The sequence below is a fragment of the Balaenoptera physalus genome, assembly GCF_965194825.1.
Source record: "Balaenoptera physalus genome assembly, chromosome: 13".
Taxonomy (NCBI): domain Eukaryota; kingdom Metazoa; phylum Chordata; class Mammalia; order Artiodactyla; family Balaenopteridae; genus Balaenoptera; species Balaenoptera physalus.
The window spans coordinates 75,612,282-75,630,894 of NC_138892.1; the positions used below are offsets into that span (position 1 = coordinate 75,612,282).

The 18,613-nt window shown below is 38.0% G+C and overlaps 1 protein-coding gene across 1 annotated transcript in view; it reads left to right on the forward strand.

The window, feature by feature from the left end:
* Positions 1-18,613, forward strand: part of CPNE8 (copine 8) — a 318,004-nt gene that overhangs the window by 288,806 nt on the left and 10,585 nt on the right. Inside the window, exons 17-18 of the mRNA XM_082419257.1 lie at positions 15,094-15,196; positions 16,723-16,780. Of these exons, the coding sequence (XP_082275383.1) occupies positions 15,094-15,196; positions 16,723-16,780 (161 nt within the window). The remainder of the gene's footprint in view (positions 1-15,093; positions 15,197-16,722; positions 16,781-18,613) is intronic.

Here is an 18,613-nt window from a genome sequence, read left to right on the forward strand (position 1 = left end):
GTCTGGTGGTGTGTTTTGGTGTGTCTGTGACCTTATTATGATTTTAGGCAGCCTCTCTGCTAATGATTGGCCTCTCTGCTAATGGGTGGGGTTGTGTTCCTGTCTTGATAGTTGTTTGGCATAGGGTGTTTAGCACTGTAGCTTGCTGTTCGTTGAGTGGAGCTGGGTCTTAGCATTGAGATGGAGATCTCTGGGAGAGCTTTCACCATTTGATATTATGTGGACCCGGTAGGTCTCTGGTGGACCAATATCCTGAACTCGGCTTTCCCACCTTAGAGGCACAGGCCTGACAACCAGCTGGAGCACCAAGACCCTGTCAGTCACATGGCTCAGATGAAAAGGGAGAAAGAAAGAAAGAAAAAATAGAATAGAATAGAATAGAATAGAATAAAACATAAAATATTGTTAAAACAAAAAAAATTTTTAATCATTAAAAAAATTTATAAAGTAATAAAAGAAAAAAAAATTGATAGACAAAACCCTAGTTCAAATGGTAAAAGCAAAGCTATACAGACAAAATCACACAAAGAGGCATACACATAGACACTCAAAAAAGACGATAAGGAAAAAATATGTATGTCTATATATATAAAGAAAAAGGAAGAGTGCAACCAAAGCAATAAGCAAATCTACCAATGATAATAAATTCTGAGTACTAAACTAAGATAAACATAAAACCAGAAACAAATTAGATGCAGAAAGTAAACCCCAAGTCTACAGTTCCTCCCAAAGTCCACTGCTTCAATTTTGGGATGATTTGTTGTCTATTCTGTTATTCCAGAGATGCAGGGTACATCAAGTTGATTGTGGAGTTTTTATTCCCTGCTCCTGAGGCTGCTGGGAGAAATTTCCTTTTTGCTGCTTTGTTCACACATCTCCTGGGGTTCAGCTTTGGATTTGACCCTGCCTCTGCATGTAGGTCCCCTGAGTGCACCTGTTCTTTGCTCAGACAGGACAGGGTTAAAGTAGCAGCTGATTAGGGAGCTCTGGCTCACTCATGCCGGGGGGAGGGAGGGGTACAGAATGCGGGGCAAGTCTGAGGCTGCAGGGGTCAACATAACGTTGCAACAGCCTAAGGCACGTTGTGTGTTCTCCCAGGGAAGTTGTCCCTGGATCATGGGGCCCTGGCAGTGGTGGGCTGCAGAGGCTACTAGGAGGAGAGGTGTGGATAGTGGCCTGTGCTTGATCACAGGCTCCTTGGTGGCTGCAGCAGCAGCCTTAGCATTTCATGCCAGTCTCTGGTGTCCACGCTGATAGCCACGGCTCGGGCCCGTCTCTGGAGCTCATTTAGGCAGTGCTCCAAATCCCCTCCTCACACACCCCAAAACAATGGACTCTTGCCTCTTAGGCAGTTCCAGACTTTTTCTCAGACTCCCTCCCGGCTAGCTGTGGTGCAGTAGCCCCCTTCAGGCACTGTTCACACAGCCAACCCCTGTCATCTCCCTGAGGTCTGACCTCCGAAGCCCGAACCTCAGCTCTCAGCCCTCACCCGCACTGGCAGGTGAGCAGACGAGCCTCTCAGGCTGTTGAGTGCTGGTCGGCACTGATCCTCTGTGTGGGAATCTCTCTGCTTTGCCCTCTGCACCCCTGTTGCTGTGCTCTCCTCCGTGGCTCCAAAGCTACCCCCCTGCCACCCCCATCTCCACCAGTTAAGGGGCTTCTTAATGTGTGGAAACTTTTCCTCCTTCACAGCTCCCTCGCAGAGGTGCTGGTCCTCTCCCTATTCTTTTGTCTCTGTTTTTTCCTTTTCTTTTGCCCTACCCAGGTACATGGGGAGTTTCTTGCCTTTTGGGAAGTCTTAGGTCTTCTGCCAGCGTTCAGTAGGTGCTGTGTAGGAGTTGTTCCACATGTAGATGTATTTCTGATGTATTTGTGGGGGGGAAGGTGATCTCCACGTCTTACTCCTCTGCCATCTTGAAGGTCTCTGAGATAATAGTTTTAAAGGATTATTCTATGCTACTGATGGTGACAAGACTAAAATGGATTGAATAGTTCTTATATAACGTACATTGTATTTTCAAATTAGTGTATCTAGCAGGAGTGAGAACCACACAATACACTTATGATTTTTTCTACACCATTAATTTTCCTCAAAGTTAAGACATAAAGCATTAATACAAGCACAAATTTATTATAAAGTAAAATGCAAAATTTCTATGAATTTTTAAGATAAAACAACAAACTTCAAAGAAATTCCAAGTTTACTGTATCTGCTTCAGGCTCTATCTGTAACTCTCTTGATGGTTGAATATATCTCCCCTTCTCTTTGGTATATTTTATGGTGAATCAAAAGAAAACCAAAATATAAGTGGATAAAATTAATCAATCAAAAGACATAAAGTAGGTGAATAGATTAAAAAAGAAAAAAAAAGACCCAATTGTATGCTATGAGAGGCTCAACTTCGAATTAAGAACATACATAGGATGAAAATGAAGGAATGGATAGAAAGATATTCCATGCAAATGGTAACCAAAAGAGAGCAGGCAAGGGCAGCTATACCTAGAAAAAACAAACTTTAAGTCAAAAATATCCAAACAGACAAAGGTCATTGCATAATAAAAGCATCAATTTATGTGATATATATCATTTTATATAATTATATATATATTTTTTACCTTGCCATTTGCAACAACATTGATGAACCTGAAGGATGTTATGCTAGGTGAAATAAGCCAGACACAGAAAGAAAAAAAAACTACATTGTCTCACTTATATGTAGAATTTTTAATGCTGAATACATAGAAGCAGAGTGTTAGAACAGTGGTTAACAGAGTTGGAGAGGTAAAGGAAATGGGGAGATATTAGTCACAGGGTACAAAGTTGCATTACATAGGCTGAATATGTCTAGAGATCTCATATATTGTATGATGACTATAGTAAATACTGCACTGAATGCTGGAAGTTTGCTAAAAGGGTAAATTTCAAGTGCACTGATCACACCCCAAAAAATATGGTAACTATGTGACATCATGATATGTTATCATGCTTGACTGTAGTAATTATTTCGCTGTGTATATGTATATCAAATCATCATGTTGTACACCTTAAGTACAATTTTTATTAAAAAGAACAAAAATTTTAAAGGGTCAATACAACAGGATGACATAATAATTATAAATATGTATAGGCCAAACATCAAAGAATCTAAGCATATTTTTTTAATTGACATATCTGAAGGGAGAAATAGACATCAATACAATAGTATTAGAAGGCTTCACTACCCACTTTCAATAATGAATAGATCACCCAGGCTGAAAATAAATAAGGAAACAGCAAATTTGAGTAATGCTCTAGACCAAATGGAACCTAACTGACATATACAGAACATTCCATTCAACAGCAACAGAATACATATTCTTTTCAAGCATACATGGAACATTCTCTAGGATAGATCACCTGCTGAGTCACAAAACAAGTCTCATTAAATGTAAGAAGATTGACATAATTCTAAGTATCTTTTCTGAACACAATGAAAAAAAAAACAGAAATCAATAACAAAAACAAATCACAAAACTCACAAATAAATGGAAATTAACACACTCTTGAATGATCATTGGGTCAAAGAAATCAAAAAGGAAATTAGAAAATATCTTGAGAAAAATGAAAACACAATATACCCAAAGTTATGGGATACTGTAAAATACTGTACTATTTTTTTGGGTGTGATCAGTACTAAGAGGGAAATTTATAATGATAAGACAACATTTTTAAAAAGAAGAAAAATGTCAAACGACCTAGGTTTATACCTCAAGGAACTAGGAAAAGAACAACAAGCTAAGCACAAGTTAATGGAAGGAAGGAAATAATAATTAAAATTAAATAAAAATTAGAGCAGAATTAAATGGACTAGAGACTAGGAAAACAATAGAAAGAAACTGGCTAAACTAAGAGTTGATTTTTTTTTAAAGATAAATAAAATCTACAAACCTTTAGCTAGACTAAGCAGAAAAATGACTCAAGTAAATAAAATCAGAAATGAAAGAGCAGACATTACAACTGAAGTCACAGAAATAAAAAATATTATAAGGGTCTATTATAAACAATTGGACTCCAACAAATTGGACAACTTAGAATAAATGAATAAACTCCTAGAAAGTTACAACCTACCAAGAATGAATCAAGAAGAAATAGAAAGCCTGCACAGAACAATAACAAATAAGGTGATTGAATCATACACACACACACACACACACAGACACACACACACACACACACACACACACACAGAGAGAGAGAAAGGGACACAGGGAAATGGGGCTAATGGATATGTTTATTACCTTGATTGTTTTGATGGTAAAATGAGTATATACATATGTTGAAACACAGCAAATTGCTTATATTAATTATGTGCAGTTTTTTGTATACCAATTATACCTCAATAAAGCTGCGGGGAAAAAGACAGAGTAATAACAACTGAGACTTTCTCCAGAGGTAACAAGAAGTGTTGAAAGAGAAATAAAAAGTAAATGCCGGGCTTCCCTGGTGGTGCAGTGGTTGAGAATCCACCTACCAATGCAGGGGACACAGGTTCGAGCCCTGGTCTGGGAAGATCCCACATGCCGCAGAGCAACTGGGCCCGTGAGCCACAACTACTGAGCCTGCGCATCTGGAGCCTGTGCCCCGCAACAAGAGAGGCTGCGACAGTGAGAGGCCCACGCACCGCGATGAAGAGTGGCCCCCACTCGCCGCAACTAGAGAAAGCCCTGGCACAGAAACGAAGACCCAACACAGCCAAAAATAAATAAATTAATTAATTAATTTAAAAAAAAAAAGAAACCGTACCAATGACTGAGCCACACCCCACAGCAATTAAATCTGAATGTCTACAGATAGGACCCAGTCCAGACACTATATTTAAAAAAAAAAAAAAAAAAAGTAAATGCCCCCAGATGGAAGACTCACTTCTGTCCCCGCTCGCACAGTGGAACAGTGCCTTGCCCCAGAGGCCATCCAAGAGGCTGAAGCCTTACTTGCATCAAAGTGGGCTTCTGGAGCTGAACCTGGGACCCCAATCTGACTCTGCCAAGATGGTGGAGAAGTAGGAGGACATGGAGTTCATCTCTCCTCACAAATGCATCAAGAATACATCTAAAAATGGAACAGTTCTCACAGAGCACCACATGAACACTAGCAGAGGACCTCAGACGCCTAAAAGGACAAGAAAGATCCCCATGTAACTGGGTAGGACAAAAGAAGAGAAAAGTAAGAGGAGAGGAAGTGGAAAGGGACCTGCGCCCCTGGGCAGGGAGCTGAAGGAGAGGAGAGGTTCCTGCATCCAGGGAAGCCCCCTCACTGGTGGGGAGATCAGTTGGGACAGAAGGGAAGCTTTGGGGGCTATCGGAGGAAAGTGCAGCAACCAGTCTGTGACAAGTAGGACACAGTGAGACCTACACAGATAATCTGTGTCACAGCCCTGCATGCCCCAGCCTGAGACGTGCATCCACCAGTGCAGAATGGGGCTGGGTACTGGAACTTGGGATTTGGAGAGCAAACCTGGGGAGAAGAGTGCTGTTGGCTGCAAGGAGACAGCCTGAGGGGATGGGAGTGAGGAAATCCGCAACTGGGAATGCTTGTAGAGGAAACCCAGACCATATAAATGAAGTGCCACCATTGAGTGACACAAAAGGGGTGGGGCTACCATTGCAGACTCTCTCCCCACATGCCGGCCCCTGCCTCCCCAGGCACTAGGAAGGGCTCCTGCCAGGGTTGACTCCCTTGCACTGTTGGCCACCGGCTCTCCAGCATACCCTGTCCCCACCAGGGCCAGCTCTCTCATACCCGAGGCCACCAGCTGGCTCTCTCACTCCCATGGCTGCCAGCTCCCCTGCATGACCCATTCCCACATGGGCTCCCACAACCCCATCTGCTGCCTCCTCCTCTGCACCCCCTCCTCACCGGGTGGACTCATGTGCTCTGGGCAGCCTCAGGAGCAGACGCCTGTGGGTGGCCCACACAAATAGGTGGGACTGAAAACACAGCTAAGCCCCAGGGGCCATGCAACTATGGAAGAAAAGCTGAACTCTCTCCTCACAGCTATGCAAACTGTGAATTGACACCCCTGCAACTGGCTTTTTAAACTCAGTGCCTACAGAACATCTGAATGGACAACAAGGCTCCCACAGAAAAGACGGTTCTAGCTTTAGCAGCAGTAGGCTTTGTGGGAACATACATGCCAGGGTTGTGCCAAGCTAGAGTCTGAGCTGACCACAGGGGGTCCAGACTCATGATTACTGCAGTCCGGGGACCTGACTTCAGTGGACCTACGCTGGTGGCCTGGTAAAAACATCTGAAAGACACCAGGGCCAATAGCGGGCATACCCACAGTTAAGGTAAGGCCGAGAGCAGTGCCAACAACAGTGTAATCTGAAAACTTGCACAATGGGTGAAAAGTGACATGACAGAGCACACCCACAGGTGAATAACTCCAGAGGAGGAATACTCATTGGCTTTCCTCCCAGTGGGAGTGATCCAATCCTGCCTAGCTCACACTGCAGATCAGAAACACAGCTAAGAAACAGATCTTGGGGCCTCTACTCCAACAACTATGGAGCAAACCCCACCTCTAACAGGGCAGTGACAACCACAGAGCAAAGGGGAGGCCCCACTCAATATCCAGTGCAGGCTCTGGTCACCACAACATCAGTCACATCTCCTATCAAGGGGATAATGGCCAGCATACACTGAGGGAAAAGGTGGCAGTCGTCTATACTAAAAACAATGCTTGCACCAAAAAATATTAAACCCACACAGGCTACACAGGGATGTTCCCACATAAAAATAACCCTCCCAAGACAGTCTGAGGGTCTTGAATCGAGAGGAAGAACCCCCAGAGCATTCAGCCTTGAAGGCCAGTGGGGCTTGAGTGCAAGAGCTCTACAGGGATGGGGGAAACAGAGACTCCAATCTTGAGGGTGTACAAAGGTCTCACGTGCACTGGGACCCAGCACAAAGTACCTCCATAGGAACCTGGGCTACACCTACTTAGGGGTCTTGGAGGGTATACCGGGGTGCAAAGCATTGACTATAGCTCACTATGAGGGCAAGGACACTGGTAGCAGAAGCCCCAGGGAATATTGATCAGAGTGAGCTCTCCCGGAGGCCAACATTTCAGCACCAAGACACAACCCCTCCCAACAACCTGCAAGCTCCAACGCTGGAAAGCCTCAGGCCAAACAACCAACAAGGTAGGAAACCAGCCTCATCCAACAGAAGACAGGCTACCTAAAGTTGTACTGATCTCACAGCCACCTCAAAACACACCCTTTGACATGGCCCCAGCTCCACCCACCAGAGGGCAGGCACCAGCCCATCCCACCAAGAAGCCTGCAAAAGGCCCTGGACCAACCTCACCCACCAGGGGGCAGACACCAGAAGCAAGAGGAACTATTATCCTGCAGCCTGTGGAAAGGAGACCACAAACACAGTAAGTTAGATGAAATGAGATGACAGAGAAATTGGTGCAAATGAAAGAAAAAGATAGAAACCCACAAGAACAACTAAATGAAGAGGAGATAGGCAATCTACCTGAAAAAGAATTAATAGTAATGATAGTAAAGATGATCCAAGATCTCAGAAAAAGAATGGAGGCACAGATCGAGATAATGCAAGAAATGTTTAAGAAGCAGTGCGATTTAAAGGACAAAAAGAGATGAACAATACAATAACTGAAATACACTAGAAGGAATCAATATAAGAATAAATGTAGGAGAACAACGAATAAGTGAGCTGGAAGACAGAGTGATGGAAATCACTGCCACAGAACGGAATAAAGAAAAAAGAATGTATAAACAACAAGGTCCTAATGTATAGCACAGGCAACTATATTCAATATCCTGTGATAAACCATAATGGAAAAGAATATAAAAAAGGAATGTATATATGTGTATAACTGAGTCACTTTGCTATACAGCAGAGATTGGCACAAATTGTAAATCAAATATACTTCAATCTAAAAAAATTTTTTTTAAAGAAACAAAGAATGAAATGAGGACAGTCTCAGACACCTCTGGGACAATATTAAACATGCCAACATTCACATTATAGGGGTTCCAGATGGAGAAAAGAAAGGGAAAGGGCCTGAGAAAATATTTGAAGATATTATGGCCGAAAAATTCCCTAACATGAGAAACACTCACTCAAGTCCAGGAAGCATAGAGAGTCCCATAGAGGATGAACCCAAGGAAGAACATGCTGAGACGCATATTAATCAAACTAACAAAAATTAAAGACAAAGAAAAAATATTAAAAACAACAAGGGAAAAGCAACAAATAACATACAAGGGAACCCCCATGAGGTTATCAACAGATTTTTCAGCAGAAATTCTGCAGGCCAGAAAGGAGTGGCACAATATACTTCAAGTGATGAAAAGGAAAAACCTACAACCAAGAATGCTCTACACAAAAAGTCTCTCATTTAGATTTGATGGAGAAATCAAAAGCTTTACAGACAAGCAAAAGCTAAGAGAATTCAGAACCACCAAACCAGCCTTACCACAAATGCTAAATGAACTTCTCTAGGTGGGAAAGACACCAGCATCTTAAAACAACCTTGTACCTATACAGATTGCTATATCCAGACTTCATGGGAACAGTAAACCAAAAAACTACAAGAGATACACACACAAAAGAGAAAAAGCATCCCAAACACAACACTAAAGATGGTCATAAAACCACAAGAGAGGAGAACAAAAGAGGAAGGGAAGAAAAAAGACCTACAAAAACAAATCCAAAACAAGTAAGAAAATGGCAATAGGAACATACATATCAATAAATACCTTACATGTAAATGGATTAAATGCTCTAACCAAAAGACATAGGTTGGATGACTAGATATACAAACAAGACCCATGTTATGCTGTCTACAAGAGACCCACTTCAGACCTAGGGACACATAAAGACTGAAAGTGAGAGGATGGAAAAAGATTTTCCATGAAAATGGAAATCAAAGCTGGAGTAGCAAAACCCATATCAGACAAAATAGACTTTAAAATACTGTTAAAAGAGACAAGGAAGGACACTACATAATGATCAAGGAATCAATCCAAGAGGAAGATATAGCAATTGTAAATATATACGCACCCAACATAGGAGCACCTCAATATATAGGGCAAATGCTAACATCCATAAACGGGGAAATCAACAGTAACACAATAATAGTGGGGGACTTTAACACCCCACTTACACCAATTGACAGATTATCCACACAGAAAATTAATAAGGAAACCTAAGCCTTAAATGACACATTAGACCAGATAGACTTAATTGATATCTATATGACATTCCATCCAAAAGCAGCAGAATATACTTTCTTCTCAAGTGCACATGGAACATTCTCCAAGAAAGATCACATCTTGGGCCACAAATCAAGCCTTGGCATATTTAAAAAATTGGAATCATAAAACATTTTTCTGACCACAATGCTATGAGAGTAGAAATCAACTACAGGGAAAAAAGGTAAAAAAACACAAACACATGGAGGCTAAACAATATGTTACTAAACAACCAATGGATCACTGAAGAAATCAAAGAGGAAATCATAAAATACCTAGGGAAAATTGATGATGAAAACATGACGATACAAAATGTATGGGACGTGGCAAAAGCAGTTCTTGGAAGTTTATAGCAATACAATCTTACCTCAGGAAACAAGAAAAATCTCAAATTAACAACCTATCCTTACACATAAAGCAACTAGAGAAACAGGAACGAACAAAACCTAAAGTTAGTAGAAGAAAAGAAATTATAAAGAACAGAAATAAGTAGAGATGGAGAAAACAATAGCAAAGATAAATGAAACTAAAAGCTGGTTCTTTGAGAAGATAAACAAAATTGATAAAACTTTAGCCATATGCATCAAGAAAAAGGGAAAGGACTCAAATCAATAAAATTAGAAATGAAAAAGGAGAAGTTGCAATGGACACCACAGAAATACAAAGGATCGTAAGAAACTGCTACAAGCAACTCTATGCCAATAAAATGGACAACCTAGGAGAAATGGATGAATTCTTAGAAAGGTACAACCTTCTAAGACTGAACCTGGAAGAAATAGAAAATATAAACACACCAATCACAAATATTGAAATTGAAATTGTGCTTTAAAAACGTCCAACAAACAAAAGTCTAGGACCAGATGGCTTCACAGGCGAATTCTGTCACACATGTAGAAAGGAGTTAACACCTATCCTTCTGAAACTATTCTAAAAAATTGCAGAGGAAGGAACACTCACAAGCTCATTATACACGGCCACCATCAACCTGATACAAAACCAAAGGTATCACAAAAAAGAAAATTACAGGCCCAAATATCACTGATGAACATAGACACAAAAATCCTCAACAAAATACTAGCAAGCCAAATCGAACAACCCAGTAAAAGAGTCATGCACTATGATCAGGTGGGATTTATTCAGAGATGCAAAGATTCTGCAATAAACACAAATAATGTGATACACCACATTAACAAACTGAAGAATAAAATTCATATGATCATCTCAGTAGATGCAGAAAAAGCTTTCAACAAAATTTAACTCCCATTTATGATGAAAACACTCCAGAAAGTGGGCATAGAGGGAACCGAACTCAAGATAATTAAGTCCATATATGACAAACCCACAGCAAACATTATTCTCAATGGTAAAAAACTGAAAGCATTTCCTCTAAGATAAGGAACAAGATAAGGATGTCCATCTTGCCACTTTTATTCAACTTAGTTTAGGAGGTCCTAGCCAAGGCAACCAGAGAAGAAAAAGAAATAAAAGAAATCCAAATTGGAGAAGAAGAAGTAAAACCGTCACTGTTTGCAGCTGACATGATACTATACATAGAAAATCCTAAAGATGCTACCAGAACACTACTAGAGCTTATCAATGAGTTTGGTAAAGTTACAGGATACAAAATTAATACACAGAAATCTCTTGCATTCCTATACACTAACAATGAATGATTAGAAAGAGAAATTAAGGAAACAGTCCCATTTATCATTGCATCAAAAAGAATAAAACACTTGGGAATAAACCTACCTAAGGAGGCAAAAGACCTGTACTCAGAAAACTATAAGATACTGATGAAAGAAATCAAAGATCACACAAACAGATGGAGAGATATACCATGTTCTTGGATGGGAAGAATCAATATTGTCAACAAGACTATACTATCCAAGGCAGTCTACAGATTCATTGCAATCCCTACCAAATTACCAATAGCATTTTTCACAGAATTAGAACCAAAAATTTTACAATTTGTATGGAAACACAAAAGACCCCAAATAGCCAAAGCAATCTTGAGAAAGAAAAACGGAGCTGGAAGAATCAGGCTCCCTGACTTCAGACTATACTACAAAGCTACAGTAATCAAAACAGTGTGGTTCTGCCACAAAACAGAAATATAGATCAATGGAACAGGATAGAAAGTACAGAGATAAACCCACGTACCTATGGTCACCTAATCTGTGACAAAGGAGGCAAGAATATACAATGGAGAAAGACAGTCTCTTCAGTAAGTGGTGCTGGGAAAACTGGACAGCTACATGTAAACCAATGAAATTAGAATATTCTCAAACACTATACAGAAAAAGAAACTCACGATGGATTAAAGACCTGAATGTAAGACAAGATACTATAATTCTTAGAGGAAAACATATGTAGAACACACTTTGAAATAAATCGCAGCAAGATCTTTTTTGACCCACCTCCTAGAGTAATGAAAAGAAAAACAAAAATAAACAAATGGGACCTAATTAAACTTAAAAGCTTTTGCACAGCAAAGGAAACCATAACCAAAATGAAAAGACAACCCACAGATAGGGAGAAAATATCTTATGGAAAAACCCAAATGAACTTTTTGGCCAGCACAACATTTGCAAATGAAGCAACCAACCAGGGATTAATCTCCAAAATATATAAATAGCTCATACACCTCAATATCAAAAAAACAAACAACCCAATCAAAAAATGGGCACAAGATCTAAAAAGACATTTCTGTAAAGAAGACTTACAGATGACCAAAAAGCACATGTAAAGATGCTCAACATCACTAATTATTAGAGAAATGCAAATCAGACTGCAAGGAGGTATCACCTGACACCATTCAGAATGGCCGTCATCAAAAAAATCTACAGAGAATAAATGCTGGAGAAGGTGTGGAGAAAAGGGAACCCTCCTACATTGTTGATGAGAATGTAAATTGGTACAGCCACTATGGAGAACACTATAGAGATTCCTTAAAAAACAAAAAATAGAGTTACCATATGATCCGGCAATCCCACTCCTGGGCATATATCCCAAGAAAACCATAATTCAAACAGATACATGCAACCCAATGTATATTGCAGTGCTATTTACAATAACCAGGACGTGGAAGCAACCTAAATGTCCATTGATGGAAGAATGGAGAAAGAAGATGTGGCACATATATACAATGGAATATTACTCAGCCATAAAAAAGAATGAAATAATGCCATTGGCAGCAACATGGATGGACCTAGAGATTGTCATTCTGAGTGAAGTAAGTCAGGCAGAGAAAGACAAATATCATATGATATTTCTTATATGTTGCATCTAAAAAAACATAGTACAAATGGACTTATTTACAAAACAGAAATACAGTCACAGATGTAGAAAATAAACTTATGGTTACCAAGGGGGAAATGTGAGGGAGAGATAAAATTGTGAGATTGGGATTGACACATACACACTACTATATATGAAATATATAACTAATAAGAAGCTACTGTAGGGACTTCCCTGGTGGCACAGTGGTTAAGAATCCACCTGTCAGTGCAGGGGACACAGGTTCGATCCCTGGTCCGGGAAGATCCCACATGCCGTGGAGCAGCTAAGCCCATGTGCCACAACTACTGAGCCTGCACTCTAGAGCCCGCGAGCCACAACTACTGAGCCTGAGTGCCACAACTACTGAAGCCTGCACACCTAGAGCCCGTGCTGTGCAACAAGAGAAGCCACCCAATGAGAAGCCCGTGCACCGCAATGAAGAGTAGCCCCCGCTCGCCGCAACTAGAGAAAAGCCCAAGCACAGCAGCAGAGACCCAAGGCAGCCAAAAATAAAAATTAATTAATTAAAAAAAATAATAAAAAGAACCTACTGTGTAGCACAGGGAACTCGACACAATACTGTGTAATGGCCTACATGGGAAAAGAATCTAAAAAAGAATGGATATATGTATATGTATAATTGATTCACTTTGCTGTACAGCAGAAACTAACAAAGCATTGTAAATCAACTCTACTCCAATAAAAATTAATTTAAAAAAAGTAAACACCTCCCCCCGAAAAAGGATCAGTTAAGCCACTTGAAGTGATATTCATAAGATTGCATAACACTCAATTTTCCATCTTCTCACCATTTTCAACACATCATTTGGTATGAAAAACATAAAAGCCATAGAGTTGTACTCATAGAAGTTTTTCTCACTATTTATAACCTCCTGTTAATCACATGAAATATAATCCTTACGTTTTTGAAGCATAGTCAGTAAAAAATGCTTTTTAAAAATAATGGGTATTTAAAAATTAAAAAATGAATTCCTGAGGGAGATTATCCTACTTCTTTTTTTAAGAAAAAAAAATTAAGCATAAAATAGGAGAGTAGGTTCATACCTGTTTTGGATTTTTTCATTGCTGTGTTACCATCGAATTAATACAAATTCCTTAGTGTCGAAGATCAATTGTTCAACATGGTGAGAGCATTTTTGACTATATGTTGTAGAACAAGTTCAATGCTATTTTTAGCTGGCTCCTCAGTGTATGAACATATCACTTGCTGTATTCTCTTCATCAATCTATAAAATTACCAGTCATTTTATTAACATCATGAACAATTATTAGTTTCTCTTGTCTATGGCAAAGTTGTAAATATTTTCTTGTTCATATAGTTATAAATTCTGCTTTACAAGATATAAGTTTTTCCCTGTCATATTATGCTATTGGTTTTTCCCCAAACTATTCAAAATTTATTATTTAGACTCCATCAGGTAGTGAAAGATTTTCATTGGTAATCAATAGAAGTTTCTTGAAACCAATTTTTCTGTGATTTACTTGATGATTTTTTACGAAAGTAGACCAAAGTCTTCTTGTTAACTATTTATCTCCTACAAGCACCACAGTGCTTGCTCATTACTAGATATGACCGGCATACTAGTTATGTACTAAAAATCATAAAAGTTATTCTATTGAGAATATAATCTAGATACCCATAATGGTAGAACACAATGGGAAAAAAAAAGATAAAATATTGTCATAAAATTCTCCTCTAAATGGCTGAGTATTATTTGGTGAGAATTCTGCACTGGAATACAAAAAACACGTACTAGAATATGTTCTTATTACATACCTAATTTTTGTCTTTGTTTGCTATAATTCTCCTTCCCATCTTTCACCAATTTAACACGTATTAAGAATTGAAACTATAGCTATGTCAAAAAGTGTTTCTTCTGTTGTATTTTTTTATTAAGGTGAAATTCACATGACATAAAACCAACCATTTTAAAGTTTACAGTTCAGTGACATTCAGCATATTCACAATGTTGGGCAATCATCACTGCTATCTAGTTCCAAAACAAAAATCATAATCACTTATATAATTTACCATATATAAAATCTACCAGTTATATAACTGTATAAATATTTACTACCATATGTGAAATTTCTTTATTAACAATACAAAGTTGCATTATCTTGATTTTACAGATGAGAAAATAAAGTTCAGATAGCTTATATAATGTTATACTGAAGATATACACATAATATGTTGCTTAGCCAGGATGTCTATTTCCAAAAGCTGTAGCCATTCCTGTGTGTTAACATACCATCCAGCTCACCTTTTATTAGTGAATGAATTTCTAAGGCAGCCAGGCATTTCTTTGTGCCAGCATGCAGTAATATTGCTGTTATTCTAGTGTGCTATTTCAGAAAAAAATGCATATTTGAGAGTTTTCATATATAGGCTCCTAAGATATGTTTAAATATTTTCTTGAGATTAAAATGTTTGTTGGCTCTTCCAAATTATATTTAGCAACTATCATGTCGAGAGGAAATGTTTTATTTTGTGGTATTCTTTACCTTTTCTTTGTCTTTCAGATATGCTTCTTCTGTAAAGGATGGCTCCCAGTATTTTGTGCTACTGATTGTGACAGACGGTGTTATCTCAGATATGGCTCAAACTAAGGAGTCCATAGTTAATGTAAGTAAGAGTCATTCAGTCTTGGGCTGGCTAACTGAATGCCTGGTGCTACTTAGGTTGACTAACTAGAGTCTACTTAGTTGACTTAAGAGTGAAACAAAATGCCCATGCCTTTGCAGCCAATTGCATTATCCAGAAAACTCACACACATTAGTAGCATTCATCCATAAGGACCAAACTAAGAGGTGTGAATAATTGGGTAGTAACAAAATTATTTCCAAAAAATTAAAATAAAAATAAATAATAGCATCACCTTCATGTGCATGACTGTGTTTATCTTGATTAGTTTGATGTGCTTGTATACAGTTTGTACAATTTGTACAGAATATTTCTTTAACATTTACATTTACAGTAATAGTTACAGGAGAACTGTGCTAATTTCTATATTTATAGAACTGGATAAGGACTAGCATTGATTCAAAATCCATTTTTCTCATTATTCCTAATTATGTGTTATATTTATGATTCATTGTCTTCTTTATTAGACTATAATTTATAATATCTATATTTACTAGACTGCAACCTCTAAAATTATATCTGTTTTTACTTACCTTTCTATACTCAGGTTTAGCAATGTTTGACACAAAATAGACATTAGTAAAAATGGGCTGTGTGAAAAAATTGTTTATCATACTTCATAATTATTAATAGCATAGGGAAAATATAATTAGCTGTTTGTGTGAGAAAAAAATAGTTACATGTGGGAAAAAATCAAATGTTTATAGACATACACTTAGCAAAACCAAACACAAAAAGGAAGAGAGGTAGAATCTTGTACATTTACTTATTTGTTTATATGGTTTTGACTAGACACACTGGGTTGGATTTGTCTTGATTTCCTTTATGTTCTGATCAGTGGCATTATCATGCTCTTTAAAATATGGACTTAGTAATCTAGGTTTAAACTAACAGGACATGCACTGAGGAACAGTTATTCATAATTCAGTGACCTTCACAGCTGAAGATGTGGTTGCTATACTGTTCCACCTATCTGCTGGTGGATCTTATATTCTTACCATAAAATTATTTTATCATACTAATAATAACTTTCTATAATTATCATTTGTATTCACTCATTTACTATGAAAATTGCTTTTCCTAACCATAGCTATAAATGAAATAGAGTACTACTTTTTCACAAATATGGTACCTTTTTTTCCCTTTTAGCAACTGAAAGATTTTTGAATGGAGAGAGAACATGGAAAAAGAGACCAAAGGTACCCAGAATCAGCTTAGGAATATTTTGTCTGAGAATAGCAAGTGAAAGCAGATGCTCAGTACTTTTTAAAAAAAAATATTATCCAAGACTGGTCATTCCTGAAGAACATCCCACTGAATTAGCATATGTACAGAGTTCAGAAAGGATAAGAGTGGAATCAAGTATATTATTCTGTGTTAATTTTAAATATGTTCAAAACTATTTTAAAGAACATCTGTGAAAAATATCAAAACTCAGGATATTTTTTAATTCTTAGTTGTTTCCTCAATTCAGTTTCTTAATTGTGAACTGTGTGTTCTCTTTGAAGGCTTCAAAACTTCCAATGTCAATAATTATAGTAGGTGTTGGGCCAGCAGAATTTGATGGTGAGTAATAAAATTTCAGTAGTATTCCTTGGGAATTTATTTAATCTGACTCATTATGCACTTAGGTTTCTATCACTCTTTTTTTGCATATAAGGATGTGAGTGTGCGTATGGATTTGTATACAGTGTTCATGTACATATAGACATAAATATAGATATTACATGATGGAGTCTATTAAGGTGAGCAAATTAAAAGGATGTCTTCTGAGTAGGACATTATCTCTCTAGTATAGGTTAATTCAACATGTAGCTTTCTGTTTTATTAGAGATGGTTTGTACCTCAAAATATTTCTTAAGACCAAGTGATAAATTGAGTTTTTGTTCCCAAGGCGAAATACACTTTGGATTCCCTAAAAACTTTTAAGGATGAGCACTAAATTAATAAACCACTAGGTTGTGAAATAGAAATATTAACACAAGCATAATAATGGATTTTCAGACCTTGGCTAGTTGATAGACATTATTTTTATATATATTTAAGTTCTGTCATATGAAAGAGTAAAGTAAAATGAAAATGGAATTGACCATCTGAAATTTAATGAGACTTTATATAATTATGCTAAATTCACTTACTGGGTAGTTTTCTGTTTGGGCTCAAGCCATCTTCAAATGTCAATTAGTGTGACGGGTGTTTGTGTGACTAGTGATCTGGGTAAACTTCTCTAAGGATAGTCTATTCCTCGTCACCTGATGAATTCCTTTAAGAGAACTCTGTGCTAGACATCAACTGCATAACCACATAACATTCACCTGGTTCAGGTGTTTTTACATTAATGATGACAGTATTTAGCTTGGAACTTTAGAAATGAGAATAATTTTAGAATATTTGGAACAACTTTTGGTATGATACAGGTTAATTTAGGCACATAGGTGGCTAATTATTGTGTGATCATCACTAGGATGATTCTTGTTTAACCACCAGTGCCTCCTCCATAAGGATAGAATAGATCTCTCAGTCTCAGGTAAAACAACACAAGCAATTATATTGCTGATCCTGGAAATTCTTTCCTTTAATTCCATGCTTGGCTGGTCACACTTTGCATCATTATAATCTTCCAGCAGAAGTCATTTTAGCTCCTGCTAATATTTTCTCTGTCTCTGAATATTTACATCTGTTTACATTGTCCATCAGGCATGAATCTGAGATACCACTCTGGAGTCAGGAAAACTAAGACACATCTTTCTTGTTAACACTTTGTGTACTTGATCATCTTCATTGAGCAGTGATAGACTGTGGTTCACAAACTTCACTGATTGCTAGGTTAAAATAACTCATGATTTCTTCTTCAGTTACTAATTTGCTTTTGCCTCTCAAGTATGCACTTCTCGTTGGGTATAGTCCAGGTCTCCCAGAATCCTATGGAAGGCCGTTGTTAGGTGTAAGCCCTGTCACTTGTTCCCCAAGAGCTCCCACACATAATGTGTAAATAGAGAGCCACTGACCCTTCCTATATATATTTCTGGTCATATATTTCTATTCAAAGCAGCAGGCACAGCTATTTGGGTACTAACTTCTTACAACTGCCACACCTATTTATTTTCTTCAATTTTTTTGTTCCCAGTGAATTATTTATCAGGGTTTTGAGGTATGAAAATTCATCATTTCCCGCTCTGACTTCTTGAATTAACTAAAAAAAAAAAAAAAAAATGCAGGAATCACTCAGAGATCAGAATATGTTTTATTAATAGTAGTGTAGAATTGGAGAATTTGGGTTGCCCTGTGCACAGAATCAGACTTCTTGCTACTTTTTTCCCCAAAGATTAAATGACCTCACCTTTATCTCCAGGCCTTCTCTGTACATGGGCAGATCCTTGCCTATTAAGCATGCCACAG